Source organism: Protopterus annectens, chromosome 11.part0 (assembly GCF_019279795.1).
Source record: "Protopterus annectens isolate FY-2018-M chromosome 11.part0, PAN1.0, whole genome shotgun sequence".
Classification (NCBI taxonomy): Eukaryota; Metazoa; Chordata; order Ceratodontiformes; family Protopteridae; genus Protopterus; species Protopterus annectens.
The window spans coordinates 1134960637-1134979678 of NC_056745.1; the positions used below are offsets into that span (position 1 = coordinate 1134960637).

At 43.7% G+C, this 19042-nt stretch overlaps 1 protein-coding gene across 2 annotated transcripts in view; it reads left to right on the forward strand.

Moving 5' to 3' along the window:
- The window catches only part of DENND11 (DENN domain containing 11), an 893160-nt gene that overhangs the window by 505529 nt on the left and 368589 nt on the right, over positions 1–19042 (forward strand). For both annotated transcript variants that reach the window (XM_044088490.1, XM_044088491.1), the window contains exon 4: positions 2089–2242. In XM_044088490.1, the coding sequence (XP_043944425.1) occupies positions 2089–2242 (154 nt within the window). The remainder of the gene's footprint in view (positions 1–2088; positions 2243–19042) is intronic.

Here is a 19042-nt window from a genome sequence, read left to right on the forward strand (position 1 = left end):
CACCTTCCAGTAATGATTAGCACTTTCACTAGAATGAAAAAGGGTGTCTTAGCTTAATCACTCACAATATGACAAAAATAATAATGGTGCAGTTCTTAGCATTGCTGTTAATCCCAGCAGTAATGATGAACATCTAAGCATTACATTTAACCAGAATCACAGCATTAAGACTAAAGTTTATACATCTTTATCTCTTATACTTTACACACACTGGAGAGTTGGATTCTTTTTGGAGATAAACTGTTGGCTAGGCTTGGAAGGGCCCTAGTGCCATTAGCCTAGTAACCTCCTGTGATCCTATGACACGTGTAGTAGGTTCCATTATCTAAGTATTGTGGGAAGAGAAATATAATTGTCTGGTTCTGTTTAGTTGTTTAGACATGAAAACAATTTTGCAACTGAAGCTTGTTTAGAAGGGCCAAATGCAACACAGGTGGAAGCTGAGGCAGGTAGGTTACAAACAGTGGTTTGCAGAGGCTGCAGAATTTATATTTTTTGTCACTGGGGACAAAACACAATATAAACTTCTTATCACTTTATAACTACTACTTTGTAGTACTCTGCCTACAAATTCAGTGTTTCCTTTTCACATCAGATTTGTTATTCACATCTGCTTAGCTGAGCATTCGAAAGCAACTGTAAGGTGAGGTGCAACTATTTCCAGAAGATCTAGAAGTATCTGCTTTTGTGTTATTTCATTAGCATCCTAAATTAAAAAAAGGTAATAAATGACATTGTGGTTAGATAAATGTGGGGATTCTTGACCGTTAGACTTCATCCAAGACATACTTATATACATCATGTAGAATGACCTTACACCTTTTTACTTATCACTGACAGTGTGTGCAGTAAACATACTGTATTAATTCATCCTGCTGGCATAGCTGTAGTCTGTCTGCAGTCTGTCTGGCCCTGCTTTTCAGAATGCAATAGTAAGGATTACACGGAGTATTGCTGCATCAGTGGTACGTTTCCCCACCATATAATATAGACATGTGCTTGTCTAGGGTCCCTTTACCAAGACTGCATGACAAGTTACTTGTTTTAGTCAAGTCTGTGTAATAAACAGCTCATATTCTGTGGATGCCACTTCTGCCACCCAGCTCATAAAATAAGTGTAATATGCCACCATTTAGGACTTCCATCAATGTCTTATCCGTGAGTTTATTTTAATGATTGTTCAGAGGCAACCCCCACTACCAATTCCATACCACTGTTAACACTACAGTGAATCATGTAGGTACACCATATGCAAACATGACTTAATTCATAAAATAGTACATGCATAGCTATTTAACATGTCATTTGCATGTCATTATTCACTATGATGTATACCTCACATAATCTGCCCTCTGTATGGAGAATGCAGGAATATCTTGCTGCTGGTATGAGAGAGGTCCATTGCAGAGGAAGCAAATTGACATTGTGACCCCCTTCCTTGCACCTATGTTGATTAGTGAAAGATGATAAAAAGTAAATGCACTTGATGGGAAAGGCACCTCTTATTCAGAGGGACCCCATTACTCAATTGGCCTCCATAATATTATAGCTTTCGCTAGTCTCCAATATCATATGGCCCGTTTTTGTTTGAGTCAGGTGTCACCCCAGTGTAGCATAGTATAAGGTTCATTAACATTTTGCTGTGGTTTAGATGATTAGTTTAAGCAAGTCATCTTTAATCCCTTACAACATTTAAGTTGTACCATAGTGATGTCAGATGGATAGACATTTTTCACAGAGCCAGCAGTATCACATCATAAAAAAGAAAATATTTGTTTTTTAATCTAGCTCTTTTCACAATTAGAGCTCATCTGATCTATGGTAGTGCTTTGTGGAGTGGAGGAGGTTTCTTGGGTGACTTGACAGTGTTACTGGACATGTATGGACTGGCACATTTTTATGGACTCATCTTTGTAATATATTTATTTGGTCATTTTCTTATAAGCTTTTTATATTTTTTCCTTTGCATTTCTTCATCCTAAACAAAATTATAATGGAATTAGGTGGAACTGCATGCCATTTATAGGAACTGACTGCTTATTTTTCACTCTATTTGATGCTCCTGCTTGGAGCCATTTTCTTCTGTAGGCATCAACTGGAAAAACCTGGTGTTTATACACAGCTGGAAGCATTTTATGAAGATAAAAAAGGAGTTTTACACACTGGCAATGGAGTATCTACCTGCAATGCGCCTGTCCACTGGCTGCCTGCCATTAACAGATACATGTACCCGGAAATGAAGGTAAGCTGTAGTCTGAGTAGACGAGTAGAAGATAGAAACATCTGTGCAGTATAGTCTGAGTGTGGAGTTGTTTTAACACCAATTGAGAGATGCCGCTGATTTTTGTATGTTTTATCAGATAAACAAAACAGTGTAAGAAACTTCTCTTTGTGGAAGATGTATCTAGTTAATCATTGTATATTAATCAGATCAGATAATGGTAGTAGAAATAGCGAACTTAAACTCGTCCCAAGTAAAAAAAAATAATAAAAATATATAATTTGAAATATTGTACAGAAGCACAATAAACCACTCCCTTGCCTGATAAAAAAGTATGTGTGTGTGTGTGTGTGTATATATATATATATATATATATATATATATATATATATATATATATATATGTATAGTTAGAAAGCTTGTGAGGCAAATATTACTCTATTTTTGGAAACAGACTGCTTACCCTGCTTGCATTGCTTTCAAATACTTAGTAATTCTGTACAATATTTTGTATTGTATATATTTTTTTTTTGACTTAGGACACGTTTAAGTTCTCTGTTACTACTGCCATTATCTGATTAATATACAGTGATTAACTAGGTATATCTTCCACACAGAGAAGTTTCTTACAGTGTTTTGTTTTTTGGACCCACTATACTTGTTTAGTGGGTTGTTTGGACTTCGGGGATACCACGGAGATTACTTGTTTTTTTATCAGGTAAACAAGACATCTGTCTTTAATGTGTAATGAATAGAATTCAGAACTACAAAGTCAGGGACTTCCCATTTATATGATTGTTACTTTGTTAATAAGAACGGTAGTTCATTAAAAACACAAGGTACTAGCTTCTAGCTTCATTTATCTGCATGTGTGAATATGGCATTGGTTGCAGTGAAAAGAAGTTAGTGTCAGGCTTGGTTCTGCATGGGCTGTGTGTGTGTGTGTGTGTGTGTGTGTGTGTATGTATATATATATATATATATATATATATATATATATATATAAGCCATTTGAGTTGGATGCTCTAGTTTCCCGAGCTTCTTGTTTTCTGTGGTGAAGGTGCCCCTACCGTTTTTCCCCTCTGTGTGTGTGTGTGTGTTCTTGTCTTAACACACTTTTTGAAGCCTGAAGGCCTGTGCTCTTTAGACTCCTTGGACATGTTAAGTGTAACAACAAAATGTCTTTGACAGATGGGCATTCTGTATGTGTGTATTGCTTGGGGGCTATTCATTTACAGGAATCCTGCTTGTTTTGTCGTGCTTTTAACCCCCGCATGCTGCAAGAGAGGAAGAACAAGCTGATTTTGAGAGGATTGCTGTAACCGTCTTTTGAAGTGGATTTGGAGAGATCCTCCAGTTCCAAGTCCTCTCCTTCCAAATCAGATAAAAAGTTGGATAAAAAATCATATAACAAGCGCTCTCCGGCTCAGTCAGTCTCCTTGGAGCCACCGGAGAAAATTAAGACTACTATTGCTTCTTTGGCTCCACTGGCTTTGGAGTTGGTAGAAGACAGTGCTTCGATGATGTCTACATCGGCTCCAGGTTTATTGAAGCCAAGGTCAGATGTGTTGGTTCGGACCCGGGCTCCAGCTTTTTGACAGGTCTCCCCGACTCGTAGATCTCCCTCTATAGGGAGATCCAGATCCCCGACCATGTCCTCTCCTCCAGGACATTTTCTGATGGCAATGGATAGAGTGGTGAAGAAACTGCTTCAGTCATCGGTGCTGGCTAAATTGTTAAATCTCTATCTAGGGACAGCGGAGACCAAAGGCCTCAGGATACCTCCATGCGTGGTCCCCAGCTTTCTGAAGCCCCCCCCGGGTTTTTTTCCTGAGGAGCCACCCAGAAAAAGAGTGTGCAAGAGGAAGCACATTGACTCCTAAGATGAGCCCCTCACATCTGACACCGACCTCGAGGAGTCAGAGGGGTCCCCTAAGTCATCTTCTGATGATATCTCTTTTTCAGATATCTTGGAAATACTGAGACAGAGAGGCGACTGGCCATCTATAGCCCCTTCTGAGGAGGAGTCAGTGTTCCTGAAGGCCTTTGGTTCCCAACCCTGTGCCTCTTGGGTTTCTCCCCCGTTCGAGCTCCTGGACCTCATTTGTCGAAAGGTGTGGGAAACTCCGGACACTATGGAACCGGTCCCTAGGAGACTGAACAAGTTTTTGACCACTCCCCCTGATAGAGAATTTCTTACAAAAGGCATTCCAGTAGATGCCATGGTGGTGGCAGCAACCACCAAGAAGGAACTTGCAGAAACTTCATCTACCTTCCGTCCCCCTAACAAGGGAGTCCAGGGCTATGGACAGGTATGGGAAGCATGTCTTCTCTTCAGCGGCCTTTACACTGCGGTCGCTGAACTACTTATTGCATTTTACACGGTTCTAAAGAGATCTCCTAAAGGAGTTGGGAGATTCTCTACAGGGTAACGTTTCTGATACTGTGGCTCAGAAAGTCATTGCATAGATGTCTGCCCTAAATTCTATTGCTAACTCCTCCATGAGGCTGATCTCGTATGCAGCCGATGGAGCAAGCAGGGCTGCGGGTTCCGGAGTTTCTCTTAGGAGACCCTCCTGGATGTGCTTGTGCAACTTAGCGGAGGCCTTCAAGTCTACCTTCACCAACTCGCCCTTTGATGGTTCATCTTTATTTGGAACCAAGGTAAAGGATGCTCTCACTAGGTGCGAGCAGGAAGGAAAAATCCTGTCTGCCATGGGAGTCCATTTTTTCCATGCCTTCTAGACCTTATCCCAAGGGCCAGAAGGGTGGGAAAATGTGGTTCAGAAAATCGCAGATGTTTTTTTCACAACGCACACTGATTCCCCCTCCAGAGGCAGAGGAGGGGGTGGAAATTCAGGTAGATGCCGCTGTAGAGGCAGAGGAGGCCCACTTAACCAGGGGGACCGCAATTCCTTTTGTGGCTCCCCCTACCAGTGCTCCTGAGAGAAGGCCTGATTTGCATGTCTCTGGAGTCAGTTGGGGGTCGCATTTCTCTATACCCAGAAGCCTGGCGAGACATCACCGAAGATGAGTGGGTATTACAGATAATCTCCAGAGGTTATCACATTCCCTTTCTTTCATCTTCTCCAAACAAAAGAATCCCAGACGTTCCACCCAGTCAAAGGGATTCCGCAACGTTAGAAGTTCAAAAGTTGCTGTTAAAAGGAGCCATCCAGCCCATCCCCTCAGACCAAGTAGGATTAGGGACATTCTTTTTGGTGCCAAAACAACAGGGGACCTGAGACCCATTTTGGATCTCGGCCGTTTGAACCTTCATGTAGAGAAGTCCAAGTTCCGCATGATCTCGTTACAGTCAATTCTCCTGTTATTAGGGAAAGATGTGTGGATGTGCTCCATCGACCTCAAGGATGCTTACTACCATATAAAAATGGACAGAGCATCCAGAAGTCACCTACGCTTCCGGCTGGGAGCCAGTCATTTTCAGTTTCACGCTCTGCCCTTTGGTCTCACCACAGCCCCGAGGCTGCTCACCAAATGCATGGCAGTGGTAACGGCTCACTTGAGACGTATGGGATTCCAAGTGTTTTCGTACCTGGACGACTGGCTCCTGTCTGCCACCACCAGGCATCTACTACTACAGACCAGGGACGCCGCTATTGCACTGTGCCAGAGTTTGGGAATCACCTTGAATTGGGAAAAGTCTGCATTGTTGCCCTCGCAGTGTGTCACCTTTATCGGCACCGAATTAGACACAGTGCTCATGAAGGTTTTCCTGCCAGAAAAGAGAATTCAGGTTTTACAGCAACAAGTCTACGCTCTACTACCACTGAAGAAGGTCAAGGCTAAAGTGGTCCTCCAGCTAAGTACCATGGCTGCCACGATTATGCTAGTCCCTCTTGCAAGACTTCACTTGAGGATTCTTCAGTGGCTACTTTTTGCCCAATGGTCTCTTCAGCACATTCCTCTCTCCCATCTTATTGTAATAACCGACAGGTGCAAGCAGGATCTATGCTGGTGGCTTCAGTCCAGCAATGTCAACACGGGTATGCCTTTCGTTCTTCCTCCTCCGATTGCCACTGTGGCCATGGATGCCTCCCAGATCGGGTGGGGGGGACATTATCTCGGCAGGACTGTCCAAGGCACGTCACAGGAACACGAGATCCATTTGCATATCAATGTCTTAGAGATGAGAGCAGTGCTATTAGCATTGCAAGCACTTCACAGCTTTCTTCCTCTTGGGACAATTGCAATCCACTCGGATAACATGTCTGTGGTCCGGTATATGAACAAACAGGGAGGAACCAGGTTGTATCCCCTTTGCAGAGAGGCTCTTTGAGTGTGGCAGTATCTTCCCAGCACTTTCTAGTGGCAACGCACATTCCGGGGAAGTCCAATGTAATTGCCGACAGGCTGAGCAGAACTACTCTGATGCCTCACGAGTGGTCCCTGAACATACAGGTGGTGGAACGGATTTTCTGCAGATGGGGTCAGCCTTGCTGCGATCTATTTGCCAGCCCCCTCAATGCCAAATGCAGCAGCTACTTCACCCTTATTCTCCCTGCTGGGGAAACAGCCAGGGACGCTCTAGTTCATGACTGGCCCTCCATTCTTCTCTATGCCTTCCCTCCAGTTCCCCTGATAATGAAGGTTATTCAGAAAGCACAGTCCTTGGGAAGCAAAATGATACTGATTGCTCCACACTGGCCTCTTCAGATCTGGTTTCCTTTTCACCCTTATCTAATGTACAAGCCGTAGATTCTGGACCCAGAGCCGGATCTGTTGACTCATGTCAGGGCAGTTCCAGCCCTCCATCCAAACCCTCAGGTTGGCAGCATGGCTGCTCCAATTCCGTCACTAGTCAGGCTTCATGATTTTTCACCGGAGGTGGTTCATATTCTTTCTTCGTCCCACAAGCCTTCTACTAGGAAGATTTATTCCAGTAAGTGGAAGAGATTCCCCATTTGGGCTAATGAAAGACAGACTCCCATGTCATCAATTTTAGAGTTTCTATCTCAACTGTTTAGTCAGGGATCTGCTGCAGCAACCATTAAAGTACAGTTGGCAGCCATTTTTACTTTTCATGTTGCTAATGAACCCAATCTAATGGCGCATAGACTTTGTAGGGCCTTTCTCAAAGGGACTATGCTACTTTGACCTCCGATCTTTGATCCTGTTATGCCATGGGACCTTAATTTTGTGCTACAGCAGCTTACCTCACCTCCTTTTGAGCCCGGAGCAACCTGTGACCTAAAATTTTTGTCCTGGAAGACACTGTTTTTGATAGCCATCATTTCAGCTAGACGGGTCTCTGAACTCCAAGCTCTATCAGTCTGGCCCCCTTACTTGATATTTCACAAGGATAGGGTTTTGCTAAGACCTAATCCTTCCTTTATGCCTAAGGTTGCTTCAGTGGTCAACCTCAACCAGTCTATTGAGTTGCCTCTGTTTTTCCCTGAATTCTCTAACAAGGCAGAATTTTAGTTTCATCAGCTGGATGTCCACAGACAATTACGTTTCTGTTTACATAGAACAAAAGATTTTAGAAAATCTGATCAACTTTTTGCCTCCTTTTCAGACAACAGACTAGGGACTTCAGTTTATAAAGTAACTCTGTCCAGATGGATTTCTAGCTGCATTTCCTTCATCTATTCTTCAAATGGCAAGGAATTACCTTTCAAGGTTAAAGGCTCACTCTACACATTTGGTGTCTACTTCTACTGCCTTTCAGGCTAGGATGTCTATGGATGATATTTGTGCTGCAGCTACTTGGGCATCTCCTCACACCTTTATTAGTCACTACAAATTGGATCTGGTATCAAGGGGCAGATCCTCATTTGGTTCCACAGTGCTCAGGAGTATTTTCCAGTGAGCCGCCCATGGTCTAAGTGCTAGGGATGCTGTCCCATGGGTAAGAATGTAGGTGAGATTGGACTACATAACATCAAGAAGTTATGTACTCACCATAACGTTCGATGTATGTAGTCCATCTTGCCTCACATTCTTACTAACCCACCCACCTACCCCCTCCTGGAGAACCTAGAGGTCGGGTCTCTGGTTTCAGCACTCCTTCTTGATAGGTTGAGTTGGTTTTTCCTCTCAATGTGTTTCTGTGTGTGTGTGTGGATGTGAGCTCACTGCAAAGAAGATCTGGGGAATAGGCGCATTGCAGCATGGGATACCTCTTAGCCACGAGCCAGTTGAAGACTTCGAGCTAAAGTATGGCCGAGTCGGAGCCGATGTTTGGCTCCGAACCCATGGAGTAAGAATGTGAGGAGTGATGAATTACATACATCGAACATTATGGTGAGTAAATAACTTCTTGTTTTGCAGCACAAGACATATGATTGGGCATTTTGAAGCTATAGGCACAAGCAATAGTCTTTAAATATTACCTTAAAGTCATGTACAAAGTTAATAGAACAACTGTTTTGTAGCATGAGACATATGGTCATATGGGGGCACTAGACGCCAGTGCTATTCTTTAATGTTACCGTAAAGTTACATAAATGGAACAGTTTTGCAGCACAATAGATGTATGGGTGGGAGTACTAAACACCTGGGATTTAAATGAACAGGGGAAAAAGCTTAGAACCCTGCGATCTTGGCACACAAAACAGTTGATTTGGTCCTCAGCTCTACCACTAGACACTTTTTAAATTTTAAGAGACGGAAAAAAGTTAAATGAAAAAGGCAAGGTAAAGCCTCAAACCCTGTACCCTTAATATGGAAAGCAGCTTAATAACAGTGCAGCGCTTTAGTTTTCTACGCCGAATAAGGATGGCTTGCATTGTATGATGGCTCTGAAGTACAAGAAGTAAGAAACCCTTAATGTCTGGCAGTAATAACCTGTGAATTAAGAGAAACAGTGAAGAGGGAAAAATCAGGAACCACTATGAAAGATGGGAGGGGGGGTTTGTTTTGGGGGGGGGTGCCATAGATCAACAAGTCTAGCATCACATTGCAGTTTCTGAACAATAGGAAGAATGAAATTCCAATGTCTAGCAGTATTGACTGATTATAATCATCCATGATTTAATGAGGGGCTACTTGATTCAAGTAGAAGATGAATGCACCTTGGGACTAGGAGGAAACTCCTTGTAGCAGCCTGATAGAGTAAGCTGTTTTTCAGTGAACTGCCAAAAAAACTTACAAGACTTGGTACTTAGGCCTGTTTTATTGCTGTGCTATAACAATAGTTAAAAATATAGAAAGATGTTATGCTTATCTCCATCCTGAGTGTACATCGTTTGTGCAAACTGAATCAACACCTGTAAACAACAGTGTGTTATTTTATGCAAGATTTGTAGATTATTTTTTAATATGGAACACAGAAATGATGCGATGCCTTTCAGTGGGCCATTGTAGATTTTACAGTACTTGCCTACTCAAGCTTACAGGCTGTGTATGTTCTTTGCAAGCAGTTGTTATATATAGTGGCTCCTGGTTAAGGGTTTCTGCTGCCTGAAAGTTGTATATGCACTATTGTAGACTATAAAAGTGGTCTTAAAATGGGAGGGGGTGGGGGCATCATGCAGACCTACATGGCATTTCTCTAGTTTACTTTGATTTGTAAGGATTCCCAGATCTTCAGATGTTTTATGTAAATATCATCGGTAGCTCATTTACCTGTGAGTTACAGCATCTTCACATTCTTTGTTTAGATATGCAGTTTTCATCATTTAATATTAAACTGATGTATTCAGTATGGAAGACTCTAAGGTAGTAAAGATGTTTTTATTTCAGTATTCAGTATGTAAGACTCTAAGGCTGTAAAGATATTTTTATTTCAGTTGCATGTGTATGTCTGTAGTAAATACGATTATGTCATTGCACTACACAACCTGTGCTTCTACAACAGATGATTGCATACACCTACTTTTACCATTTGTGTAGATCTATGAAACCTACATAATATCAAAATATTTACTTTTCTGTAACACTGGGCAGGCCTGAAAAAGGTCCACATGGATTAGTGCTTTACTCCAGAAAAACATTTCTGTTAGTCATCTGGAAAAACATTGTAGATGTTATGCACAAACCTGAGATTACTTTTATATACAGTCCAATTGGATTCCTCAATGGATACTTTACTACACAGCATTAAAAACTTAACATGAATAATTAGGGAAAAAGAAGACTGGAACCCTTTTTTTTTTAATTTAGCACTTGAACCATTGAGTGATGTCCTTCAAGGATGCAACTGCAGTCCTGACATATGGGTTGTCCTGCCTCAGGCAGCCCTTCGGTCGGCCGGATTCCAAAGTCTGGGTCCGGCCGGCTGATGTCGCCTTTCCCCACGCCAGAGCCTGGGGTATAAAAGCGTCAGCCGACGCCATCTTCATCAGTCTTTCTTGCCGTGCAGCGCCCGAAGCAGAAGCAGTTCGCAAGTGCCGGTCGACCAGCTCCTGTGTTTTCAGCTAGTGAAGTCTTCAAAAAAGCTAAGTACCCCGTTAGGGACCTTTTCTTGCCTCAGCCGATGTCAGATAAAACTGTAAAAGTTAATAATTGTTTAACTTGTGGGAAACAAATACCTCATAAGGATTTCCACTCTTACTGCTTACCCTGCCTAGGCCCCAGAACACAACGTCTCGGCCTGTACAGCTTGTGCTTCTTTCAATAAACGCACTCTTAGGCGTCAGACAGAGTTTGCACAGGATTATTTTGGGGAAGATTTCTGTTGTATCATGCCGTCGGAGCTTCCGACAGCACATTTACCTAAAAACAGAAGGATAAGGACGGACACCCGCGGTCCGCGGTCTCGGCCGACACCACGCTTAGGCCTACCGCGAGTGTCTCGGTCTCTTCTGAGCCGGTTTCACAACCGCTACAGACCGACGACACCGCCCCACCGGTTACTTCGGTACCGGAGGCCAGCTCGGTGCCGGTTTCTGTTCTCCCCTCTGAGACAGTAGCCCAGGATATTTCTAACACCATTTCAGTGGATAAGACTACTCCAGCACGCGGGGCTGCCAGGCCTCCAGTGTCTATGTCCATTAAGGCCTACACACGTGCTAAGGCTGCCAAACAGGCTAAGTCTCTCCCTCCAAGATCTGTTTCTCTGGGATCCACTTCTGGTTCTCAAATTTTAAGTTTAGCTGAGGACCTTATTTCTTTAATTAGGGGTTCTCAGCCACATCCAGATAGAGGCTCTCAGCCGCCTTCTGTCAAGAGGCCTAGGGTTGAGCAGGTAGATCCCCAGTCCTCCGATGAGGCCTCAGGTGATTCTGCACATTCAGACTACCAGGAGAGGAGGCCTTCCCGGCCTACGAGGATTCTGATGCGGAGGAATCCATTCCCTCTGCTTCTCCTCCTGAGGAGTTTTCCTTTGGGGAAACGCTTCATTCCATGAGGGAACACTTCAAATGGCAAGGCCAAGAATACTCAGATTCCAGGAAAAGGTTAAGGGAATTTTTAAAGCTACCTCAGCATAGACCCTTAGCTATTCCTCCAGTTTTAAATGTTTTAGATGATGTGTACTTAGAATCTAGTGTTTCCCCTGACTCCCTCCCCCCTGCTCCTGTCAAGCCAGACAGGTACTACAGGGTCCCAGACACGCATCGATTTCTGTACAAGGGCCATACTGCTGACCCTGAAACTATTTCTCAGGGGCCTAAAGGGGTTTCCTCCACTACTGCTAAGAATCCACTTTCTTCGGAAAGAGATTCTAGGGCTTTAGAAAGGTGGGGCAAGAAAGTATATACATCTTTCACCCTTTCTATGCGAGCATTAAATTGTCAATTTCATATGATTCAGTATCAGGAATACATGTTGGATGACTTGCAAAAGAAATTGGCTTCCCATGAACCATTAGATAGAAAGGGGTTACAGGAATTGGTTCATAATACTCAGCAGGTTAGCAACCATTTCCTTCAGTGTGGATATGATGCATTGGAAGCTTCATGTAGAGCAGCAATGACAGGTGTGGTCATACGCAGACATGCTTGGTTAAAGGAACAAACATTGCCAGACCATATGAAAATTAAGCTTTTGGACGCACCACTAGAGAAACATAAGCTATTTGGTGCTACTGCACAAGAGGTTTTAAAGAAAATAGAGGAAAGGGCAAAATCAGTGCAAACAGTCAAAGATTTCCTCCAGGTACAGCCTCCAAGATTCAGCAGGAATTGCCCTTCTAAGCATTGGTCCTTTCCAGACACAGACAAATTTCAAAGAGGCAAAAACAGACGTGGCAGAGGTAGAGGGCAAACTCGAGGCTCCTACAGAGGACGTCAATGGCAGCCTCCGAACCAGAGAGGTGAGGCAGGACCTTCCACTGCTCCGCAGGTACAATCTCAATGACTTGACTTTGACTCCGCCATCCAGGGCTCAATTAGAAGCACCTTTGGGCGGAAAATTATCTTTATTCTCACAAAATTGGCACAATATTACAAAGGACAAATGGATACTGGACATAATAGACAAAGGATACAGATTCCATTTTCATACACTACCAACAAGACATGGCAGGCCAAACCTGCCACCAAATCAAAGGGCAGAGGCACTCAAACAAATAACAAACCTACTTCAAATAAGAGCAATAGAAAAGGTTCCTTCTGCAGAGCAAGGCCAAGGATTTTATTCAAGACTGTTCCTTGTTCCAAGAAAAGAAAACCAATGGAGACCCATTCTGGACTTGTCTGCACTGAATACTTACCTTATTGTGCCAAAATTCAAAATGCTGACTTTACAGCAACTCTTTCCCATGCTGGGCAAGGGGTCTTGGCTGGTAACTCTGGACCTCAAGGAGGCATACCTGCATGTCCCAATCAGACAAAGTTGCAGAAGATACCTCAGATTTCTTGCAGGCTCAGAGCATTATCAATTCTCAGCATTGCCCTTTGGCTTATCTACTGCGCCCAGAGTGTTCATGAAATGCCTGGCATCAGTAATTGCACATTGCAGACTTCAGGGGATACAAATATACCCTTACCTGGACGACTGCCTTATACAAGCGGACAGCCAACAAGCCTTGTTAAAAACTTGGACTATGTCATTCACCTACTGCAGGCCTTGGGATACACAGTCAATATTCAGAAATCAAGTCTCGTACCATCCCAACAAATACCTTTCCTGGGTGCCACACTGGACACAAACACCCAGATGGCGTTTCTGACAAAAGAAAAACAAAAACAATTACCAGAATACTTCAGAAAATTGGCAACACACACCCAGATGACTGCTAGGAAAATCCTGCAGGCCCTGGGTTTCATGGCATCTTGCATTCTTCTGATTCCACACGCAAGGCTGCATATGAGGAAACTACAATGGTATCTAAAAAGTCTATAGTCTCAACACAGCCACAGCCTGGAAGCATTGATCCCACTCATTCCATGCCTTCAAAAGGAATTTCTGTGGTGGGCTCAAACAAGCCAGATAAACAAAGGTCTGCCTTTCAGCAAGCCTCATACAAGTCAAACCATAACAACAGACGCCTCAGACCATGGATGGGGGGTGCACATGGAGGGCAGATGCATTCAAGGACAATGGACACAAAAAGAAAAGCACCTGCACATCAACCAAAAAGAAATGCTGGCAGTGATACATGCAATCAAGGCCTTCGAAAAGTTCATGCATCAGGGCCATCTACTAATAAAGACAGGCAATACCACAGTTATGTGGTACATAAGCAAGCAAGGAGGTACCCATTCCTACCCTCTTTGCAGACTGGCAATTAATCTCTGGGATATTTCCCTACAATTGAAAATAGAGCTACAATCCCAGTTTGTACCAGGGAAGGACAATGTTCTGGCGGACAGCCTAGGCAGAAACATCATGGATCCACACGAATGGATGTTGCATCCAGACATTTTCTTACAAATAACTCAAGCATGGGGAAGGCCGGACATAGATCTTTTTCCCTCCCACCTCAATCACCATCTGAAAAAGTTTTGCACAAGGGCATACCATCCTCAAGCATGGAAGGTGGACGCTCTCTTCTTCAGTTGGAACTCTCTAACACTATATGCCTTCCCACCTCTTCCTTTGATGACCAAGGTGATGTTCTTCATTCCACATTGCTGCAGTCCTAACTATTGGGTAGTCCGCTGTCCAGTCGGCCCGAATACCAAAGTATATGGCTGACGTCGGTCAGGGCGCATTAGACTGACGTCAGTACGTCAGGGTACTAATGCGCATGACCGACGTCATATCCTCAGTCTTTTTTGCCGCATGGTCCGATGCAGAAGCAATTTTGCGAGTGCAGGTTGGCGTTCTGAAAATTTCTGAAGCCAGAGTTTCAGACCGAATCAAAGTTGGCTAAGTACCCCGTTGGGAATATTTTGGTTTTTCTTGCCTCAGTATTTAACCGGATGTCAGAAAAAGTGAATAACTGTATTTCTTGTGGGAAACAGATACCTCATAGGGATTACCATACTTTGTGTATACCTTGTTTAGGGCCTGAGCACGACGTTGTTGGATGCCGTTCTTGTGCTAGATTTAACAAACGCACTATTAAGAGAAGGTTAGACTGTGCCAGGTTAGTGTTTGGGAAGCGTTGTAACTATAAAATGCCGTCGGATGTTCCGGCCGCTTCGCTAAAACGCAAGGACAAAACAGCAAAGCCTAGGGGAAGAACCGACAATCCCAGACGCCGGTTCTTTAGAGGCTCAGTGGAGCCGGAGGTTTTGCCAGGTGTTTCTTTAGAGTCTCAGGGAGAGACTTTACTGTTACAGGATGTTTCCTCTCAGGAAGTAGGCCAGGCTGAGGGGGCTTCTCAGGTGGCTGTTCTTCCCTCACTTCCTAAGGTGGTTAGGGCCTCCCCTTCTGTTTCCAAGGCTTCCTTAAGGGGCAGGCCAAGTTTGGCTTCAGTGGGGGTTTCTCCTACTGCTTCAGGGTCTTTGCCTAAGAAACATATGCTTAAAATGGCAGAGGATTTGATTACTATGATAAGGGGTTCTATCCCCCCTCCTGATAAGAGGCCTCGGGTGGAACCTGAGCTTGAGAGTTTTGAGCAATGCTCGGAGGCTTCTGAGTCTTCGGCTGAAGACTTGCAGGAGTTCCCTCCTTATTCTGATTCTGATGTGGATGATTCTACTCCGTCAGCTTCTCCTCCTGAGGATTTTTCATTTTCAGAGACTTTGCATTCCATGAGGGAGCATTTTAAATGGGTAGGCCAAGATTTCTCTGATTCCAGGAAAAGGCTTAGGGAGTTCTTGTTTTTACCCCAGCATAGGCCTTTAGCTATACCTCCTGTTTTGAATGTGGTGGAAGATGATTTGCAGAGGCTTCCCTGAATCCTGATTCTTTGCCTCCTGCCCCTGTTAAACCGGATAGATATTATAGGGTGCCTGAAGCTCATAAGTATCTTTTCAAGAGTCCTAGGGCAGACCCGGAAACTGTCTCTCAGGGGCCTAAAGGTGTAAAGGCCTCAGTTGTTAAAAATCCTGTCCCTCCTGATAAAGAGGCAAGGGCTTTGGATAGATGGGGAAAGAAAGTGTATACTTCTTCCACTTTAGCCATGAGGGCGTTGAATTGCCAGTTCCACATGTTAAAATATCAGAATTATCTTCTTTCACAGTTGAAATCTAAGGTGGATGCTCTAGCGGAAGGTATTGACTGTAAAGAATTGCAGGATTTAGTTCATGTGTCTGAACAAGTGGGTAAACATTCCTTGCAATGTGGTTTTGATGCTGTACAGGCCTCCTCCAGGGTGGCTGCCACTGGTTCTGTTCTTCGTAGGCACGCCTGGTTGAGAGATCAGAATTTAGCTGAGCATGTTAAGACAAGAATTTTGGATGCTCCTTTGCAATCTGATGTGTTGTTTGGTTCGCCTGTGGAAGCAGTTTTGAAGAAAATGGAGGACAAGGCTAATTCTATGCAAACTGTTAAAGATTTTTTGCAGGTACAGCCTCCGAAGTTTAGTAGAAATTGGCCTGCTAAGGGTTGGACTTATCCTGCTTATGATTCCCAGTCTAGGGGTAGGTCTAGACGTGGTAGGTGCAGAGCTCAGGGTTCCTTTAGGCCTAGGACAGGGAGTTCACCTGCTCAGACTTCTGGTGAAGGCAGGGGTCAGTCCTTTCGTAAGCAGACCCAATGACCTGCCTTTTCAGCTGCCAGTTCATTCACGCCTGGCAGCACCGTTGGGAGGAAGGCTGTCTCTTTTCAAAGAAAATTGGGATTTAATTACCCAAGACAGATGGGTTCTGGATATCATTCACCACGGTTACAGGTTTTATTTCCATACCTTGCCTCCTTTCAAAGGCATGCCAGACATTCCTCCTCTACAAAGACTAGAGGCGCACAAGCAAATTTCTATGTTACTCCAAATAGGGGCCATTCAGCCAGTTCCTGTGCCAGAAAGGGGCCTAGGATTTTATTCTCGCCTGTTCCTAGTACCAAAGAAGGGGAACACGTGGAGACCAATTCTGGATTTATCTATCCTCAACACTTATCTGGACATTCCCAAGTTCAAAATGTTGACGTTACAACAGCTTTTACCTCTGCTGGGCAAGGATCACTGGATGGTAACTTTAGATCTCAAGGAAGCTTACCTTCATGTGCCTATAAGACTAAGTTGCAGAAAGTATCTGCGTTTTCGAGCTGGAAATTCTCATTATCAGTTCTCTGCATTGCCCTTTGGCTTATCTACTGCCCAGAGTATTCACAAAGGTTCTGGCTCCAGTGATAGCTTACTTCAGGCTAAAAGGAATTCAAATCTATCCTTACTTGGACGATTGCCTGATTCTGGCTCAAGAAAAGGAAGACCTTCTACAGCATTTGGAATATGTCATAGCAGTGCTAAGATGCCTAGGGTATTCTGTGAACGAAATAAAGTCCAGTCTAGTACCCTCTCAAGACATGTGCTTTCTGGGTGTGAGACTGAATACAGCAGCCCAGATGGCCTTTTAACCCCGGACAAACAAAAGAATCTTTCCAGTTACTTCCATCAACTATCTCTTCAGTCCGGGCTGACTGCAAGGACAGTCCTTCAAGCCTTAGGGTTCATGGCATCTTGTATTCTGGTGCTTCCCAATGCCAAACTGCATATGAGGAAGCTACAATGGTATCTCAAAATGTATGGACACAGCACTGCCAGGATTTGGACACTGTCATTCAAATAATACCTTGCATTCAAAAGGAATTTTTGTGGTGGGCTCAGGAATGTCACCTAAACAAGGGACTCTCTGTGACCCGGCCAGAGGCGAGTCAAATTCTAACGACAGATGCCTCAGACATTGCTTGGGAGCTCATCTAAATGGAAAGTGGATACAAGACAAGTGGCCTGCCAGACTACAGCATCTACATATCAACATGAAGGAGATGTTAGCAGTCCAGTTTGCATTAATGGCTTTCAAGGAGTTACTTCTTCCAGGGCAGGTGTTGATTCTAACAGACAACACAACTGTCATGTGGTACATCAACAAACAAGGGGGAACACATTCTTACCCATTGTGCAGGCAAGCAATGATTTTATGGGAGACTGCGCTAAGCTTGCAACTAACTCTTCAGGCAAGGTTTCTGCCGGGAGCACAGAACTCCTTAGCAGATGTGTTAAGCAGACAAATCATGGATCCCCACGAGTGGAAACTGGATCTTCATGTATTTCAAAAGTTGACAGTGTCCTGGGGAACTCCAGACGTAGATCTGTTCGCTTCTCCACTAAACCACCAGCTACCAAAGTTTTGCACAAAGAGGTTTCATCACACAGCTTGGAAAGTGGATGCTCTTTCTTTCAGTTGGAAAAATCTTCATGTGTATGCGTTTCCACCTCTGCCTCTTCTTCCAAAGGTGCTTCTAAAGATCAGACAAGACAAGCCAAGGATGATTTTAATAGCTCCAGATTGGCCTCGGCAGCATTGGTACCCATTACTGAGGAGTCTGGTAATGAAGCCTCCATGGCCTTTACCCTTGATTCCACATCTGTTGTCTCAGAAGGACGGTCGTCTGCTCAATGTCAAGCTTCACTCTCTTCATCTAACAGCCTGGCATATTCTGTTTTGAAAGACAGCAGGTCTCAACTTCCTCAACAAGTTTTAAATGTGATTATGGAAGCCAGAAGACCTAGTACAAGGAAAGTGTACGCAGAAAAATGGAAGAGATTTTTATTTTGGTCTGCAGCAAAGAATTTGGTGATTTCGGAGCCTAATTTGAGTGTGGCTCTTCAATACCTTACTGAGTTATTGGACAAAGGTTTGTCTTTCTCTTCCATTAAGATTCATGCTGCAGCAATTTCAGCTCACTATGATTGTGACCCACCATTGTTTTCACATCCTTTGTTCAAGCAATTTCTTAGAGGCGCAAAGAATATAAGATCCTCACGTAGAGCTCCTACTCCTGCTTGGGATCTCAATTTTGTGTTGGAGAAACTTACTCTACAACCTTTTGAGCCTGCAGCTACTGCTGAACTGAAATACTTGTCATGGAAGACTGCTTTTTTGTTGGCCATTACTTCTGCAAGAAGGGTTTCTGAGTTACAGGCCCTTATGGCGGTTGAGCCTTTTGATTTTTCATAAGGATAGGGTATCATTACGTACTAATCCTTCCTTTATGCCTAAAGTGGTTTCTAGTGTGGCTTTAAACCAAACTATTCATTTGCCTACTTTTATGCAGATCCCCAAAATAAAGGGGAAAAGATTTTGCACACTTTAGATGTACACAGGCAATTGCGTTATTATTTGAGCAGGACTAAGGATTTTAGGCAGTCTCAGCAGTTGTTTGTTTCTTTTGCTTTGAGTTCTCAGGGCAAGCCTGTGTCAAAACAAACTATTTCTAGGTGGATTGGGTTTTGCATTGCATTTTGTTATTCCCATCATGGCAAGGAGATTCCAGCTGGGATTAGGCCTCATTCCACTAGGGCTACTGCCACTTCAACAGCTTTTAAGGGGTGGCAACTAAGGATATTTTGGAGGCAGCTACTTG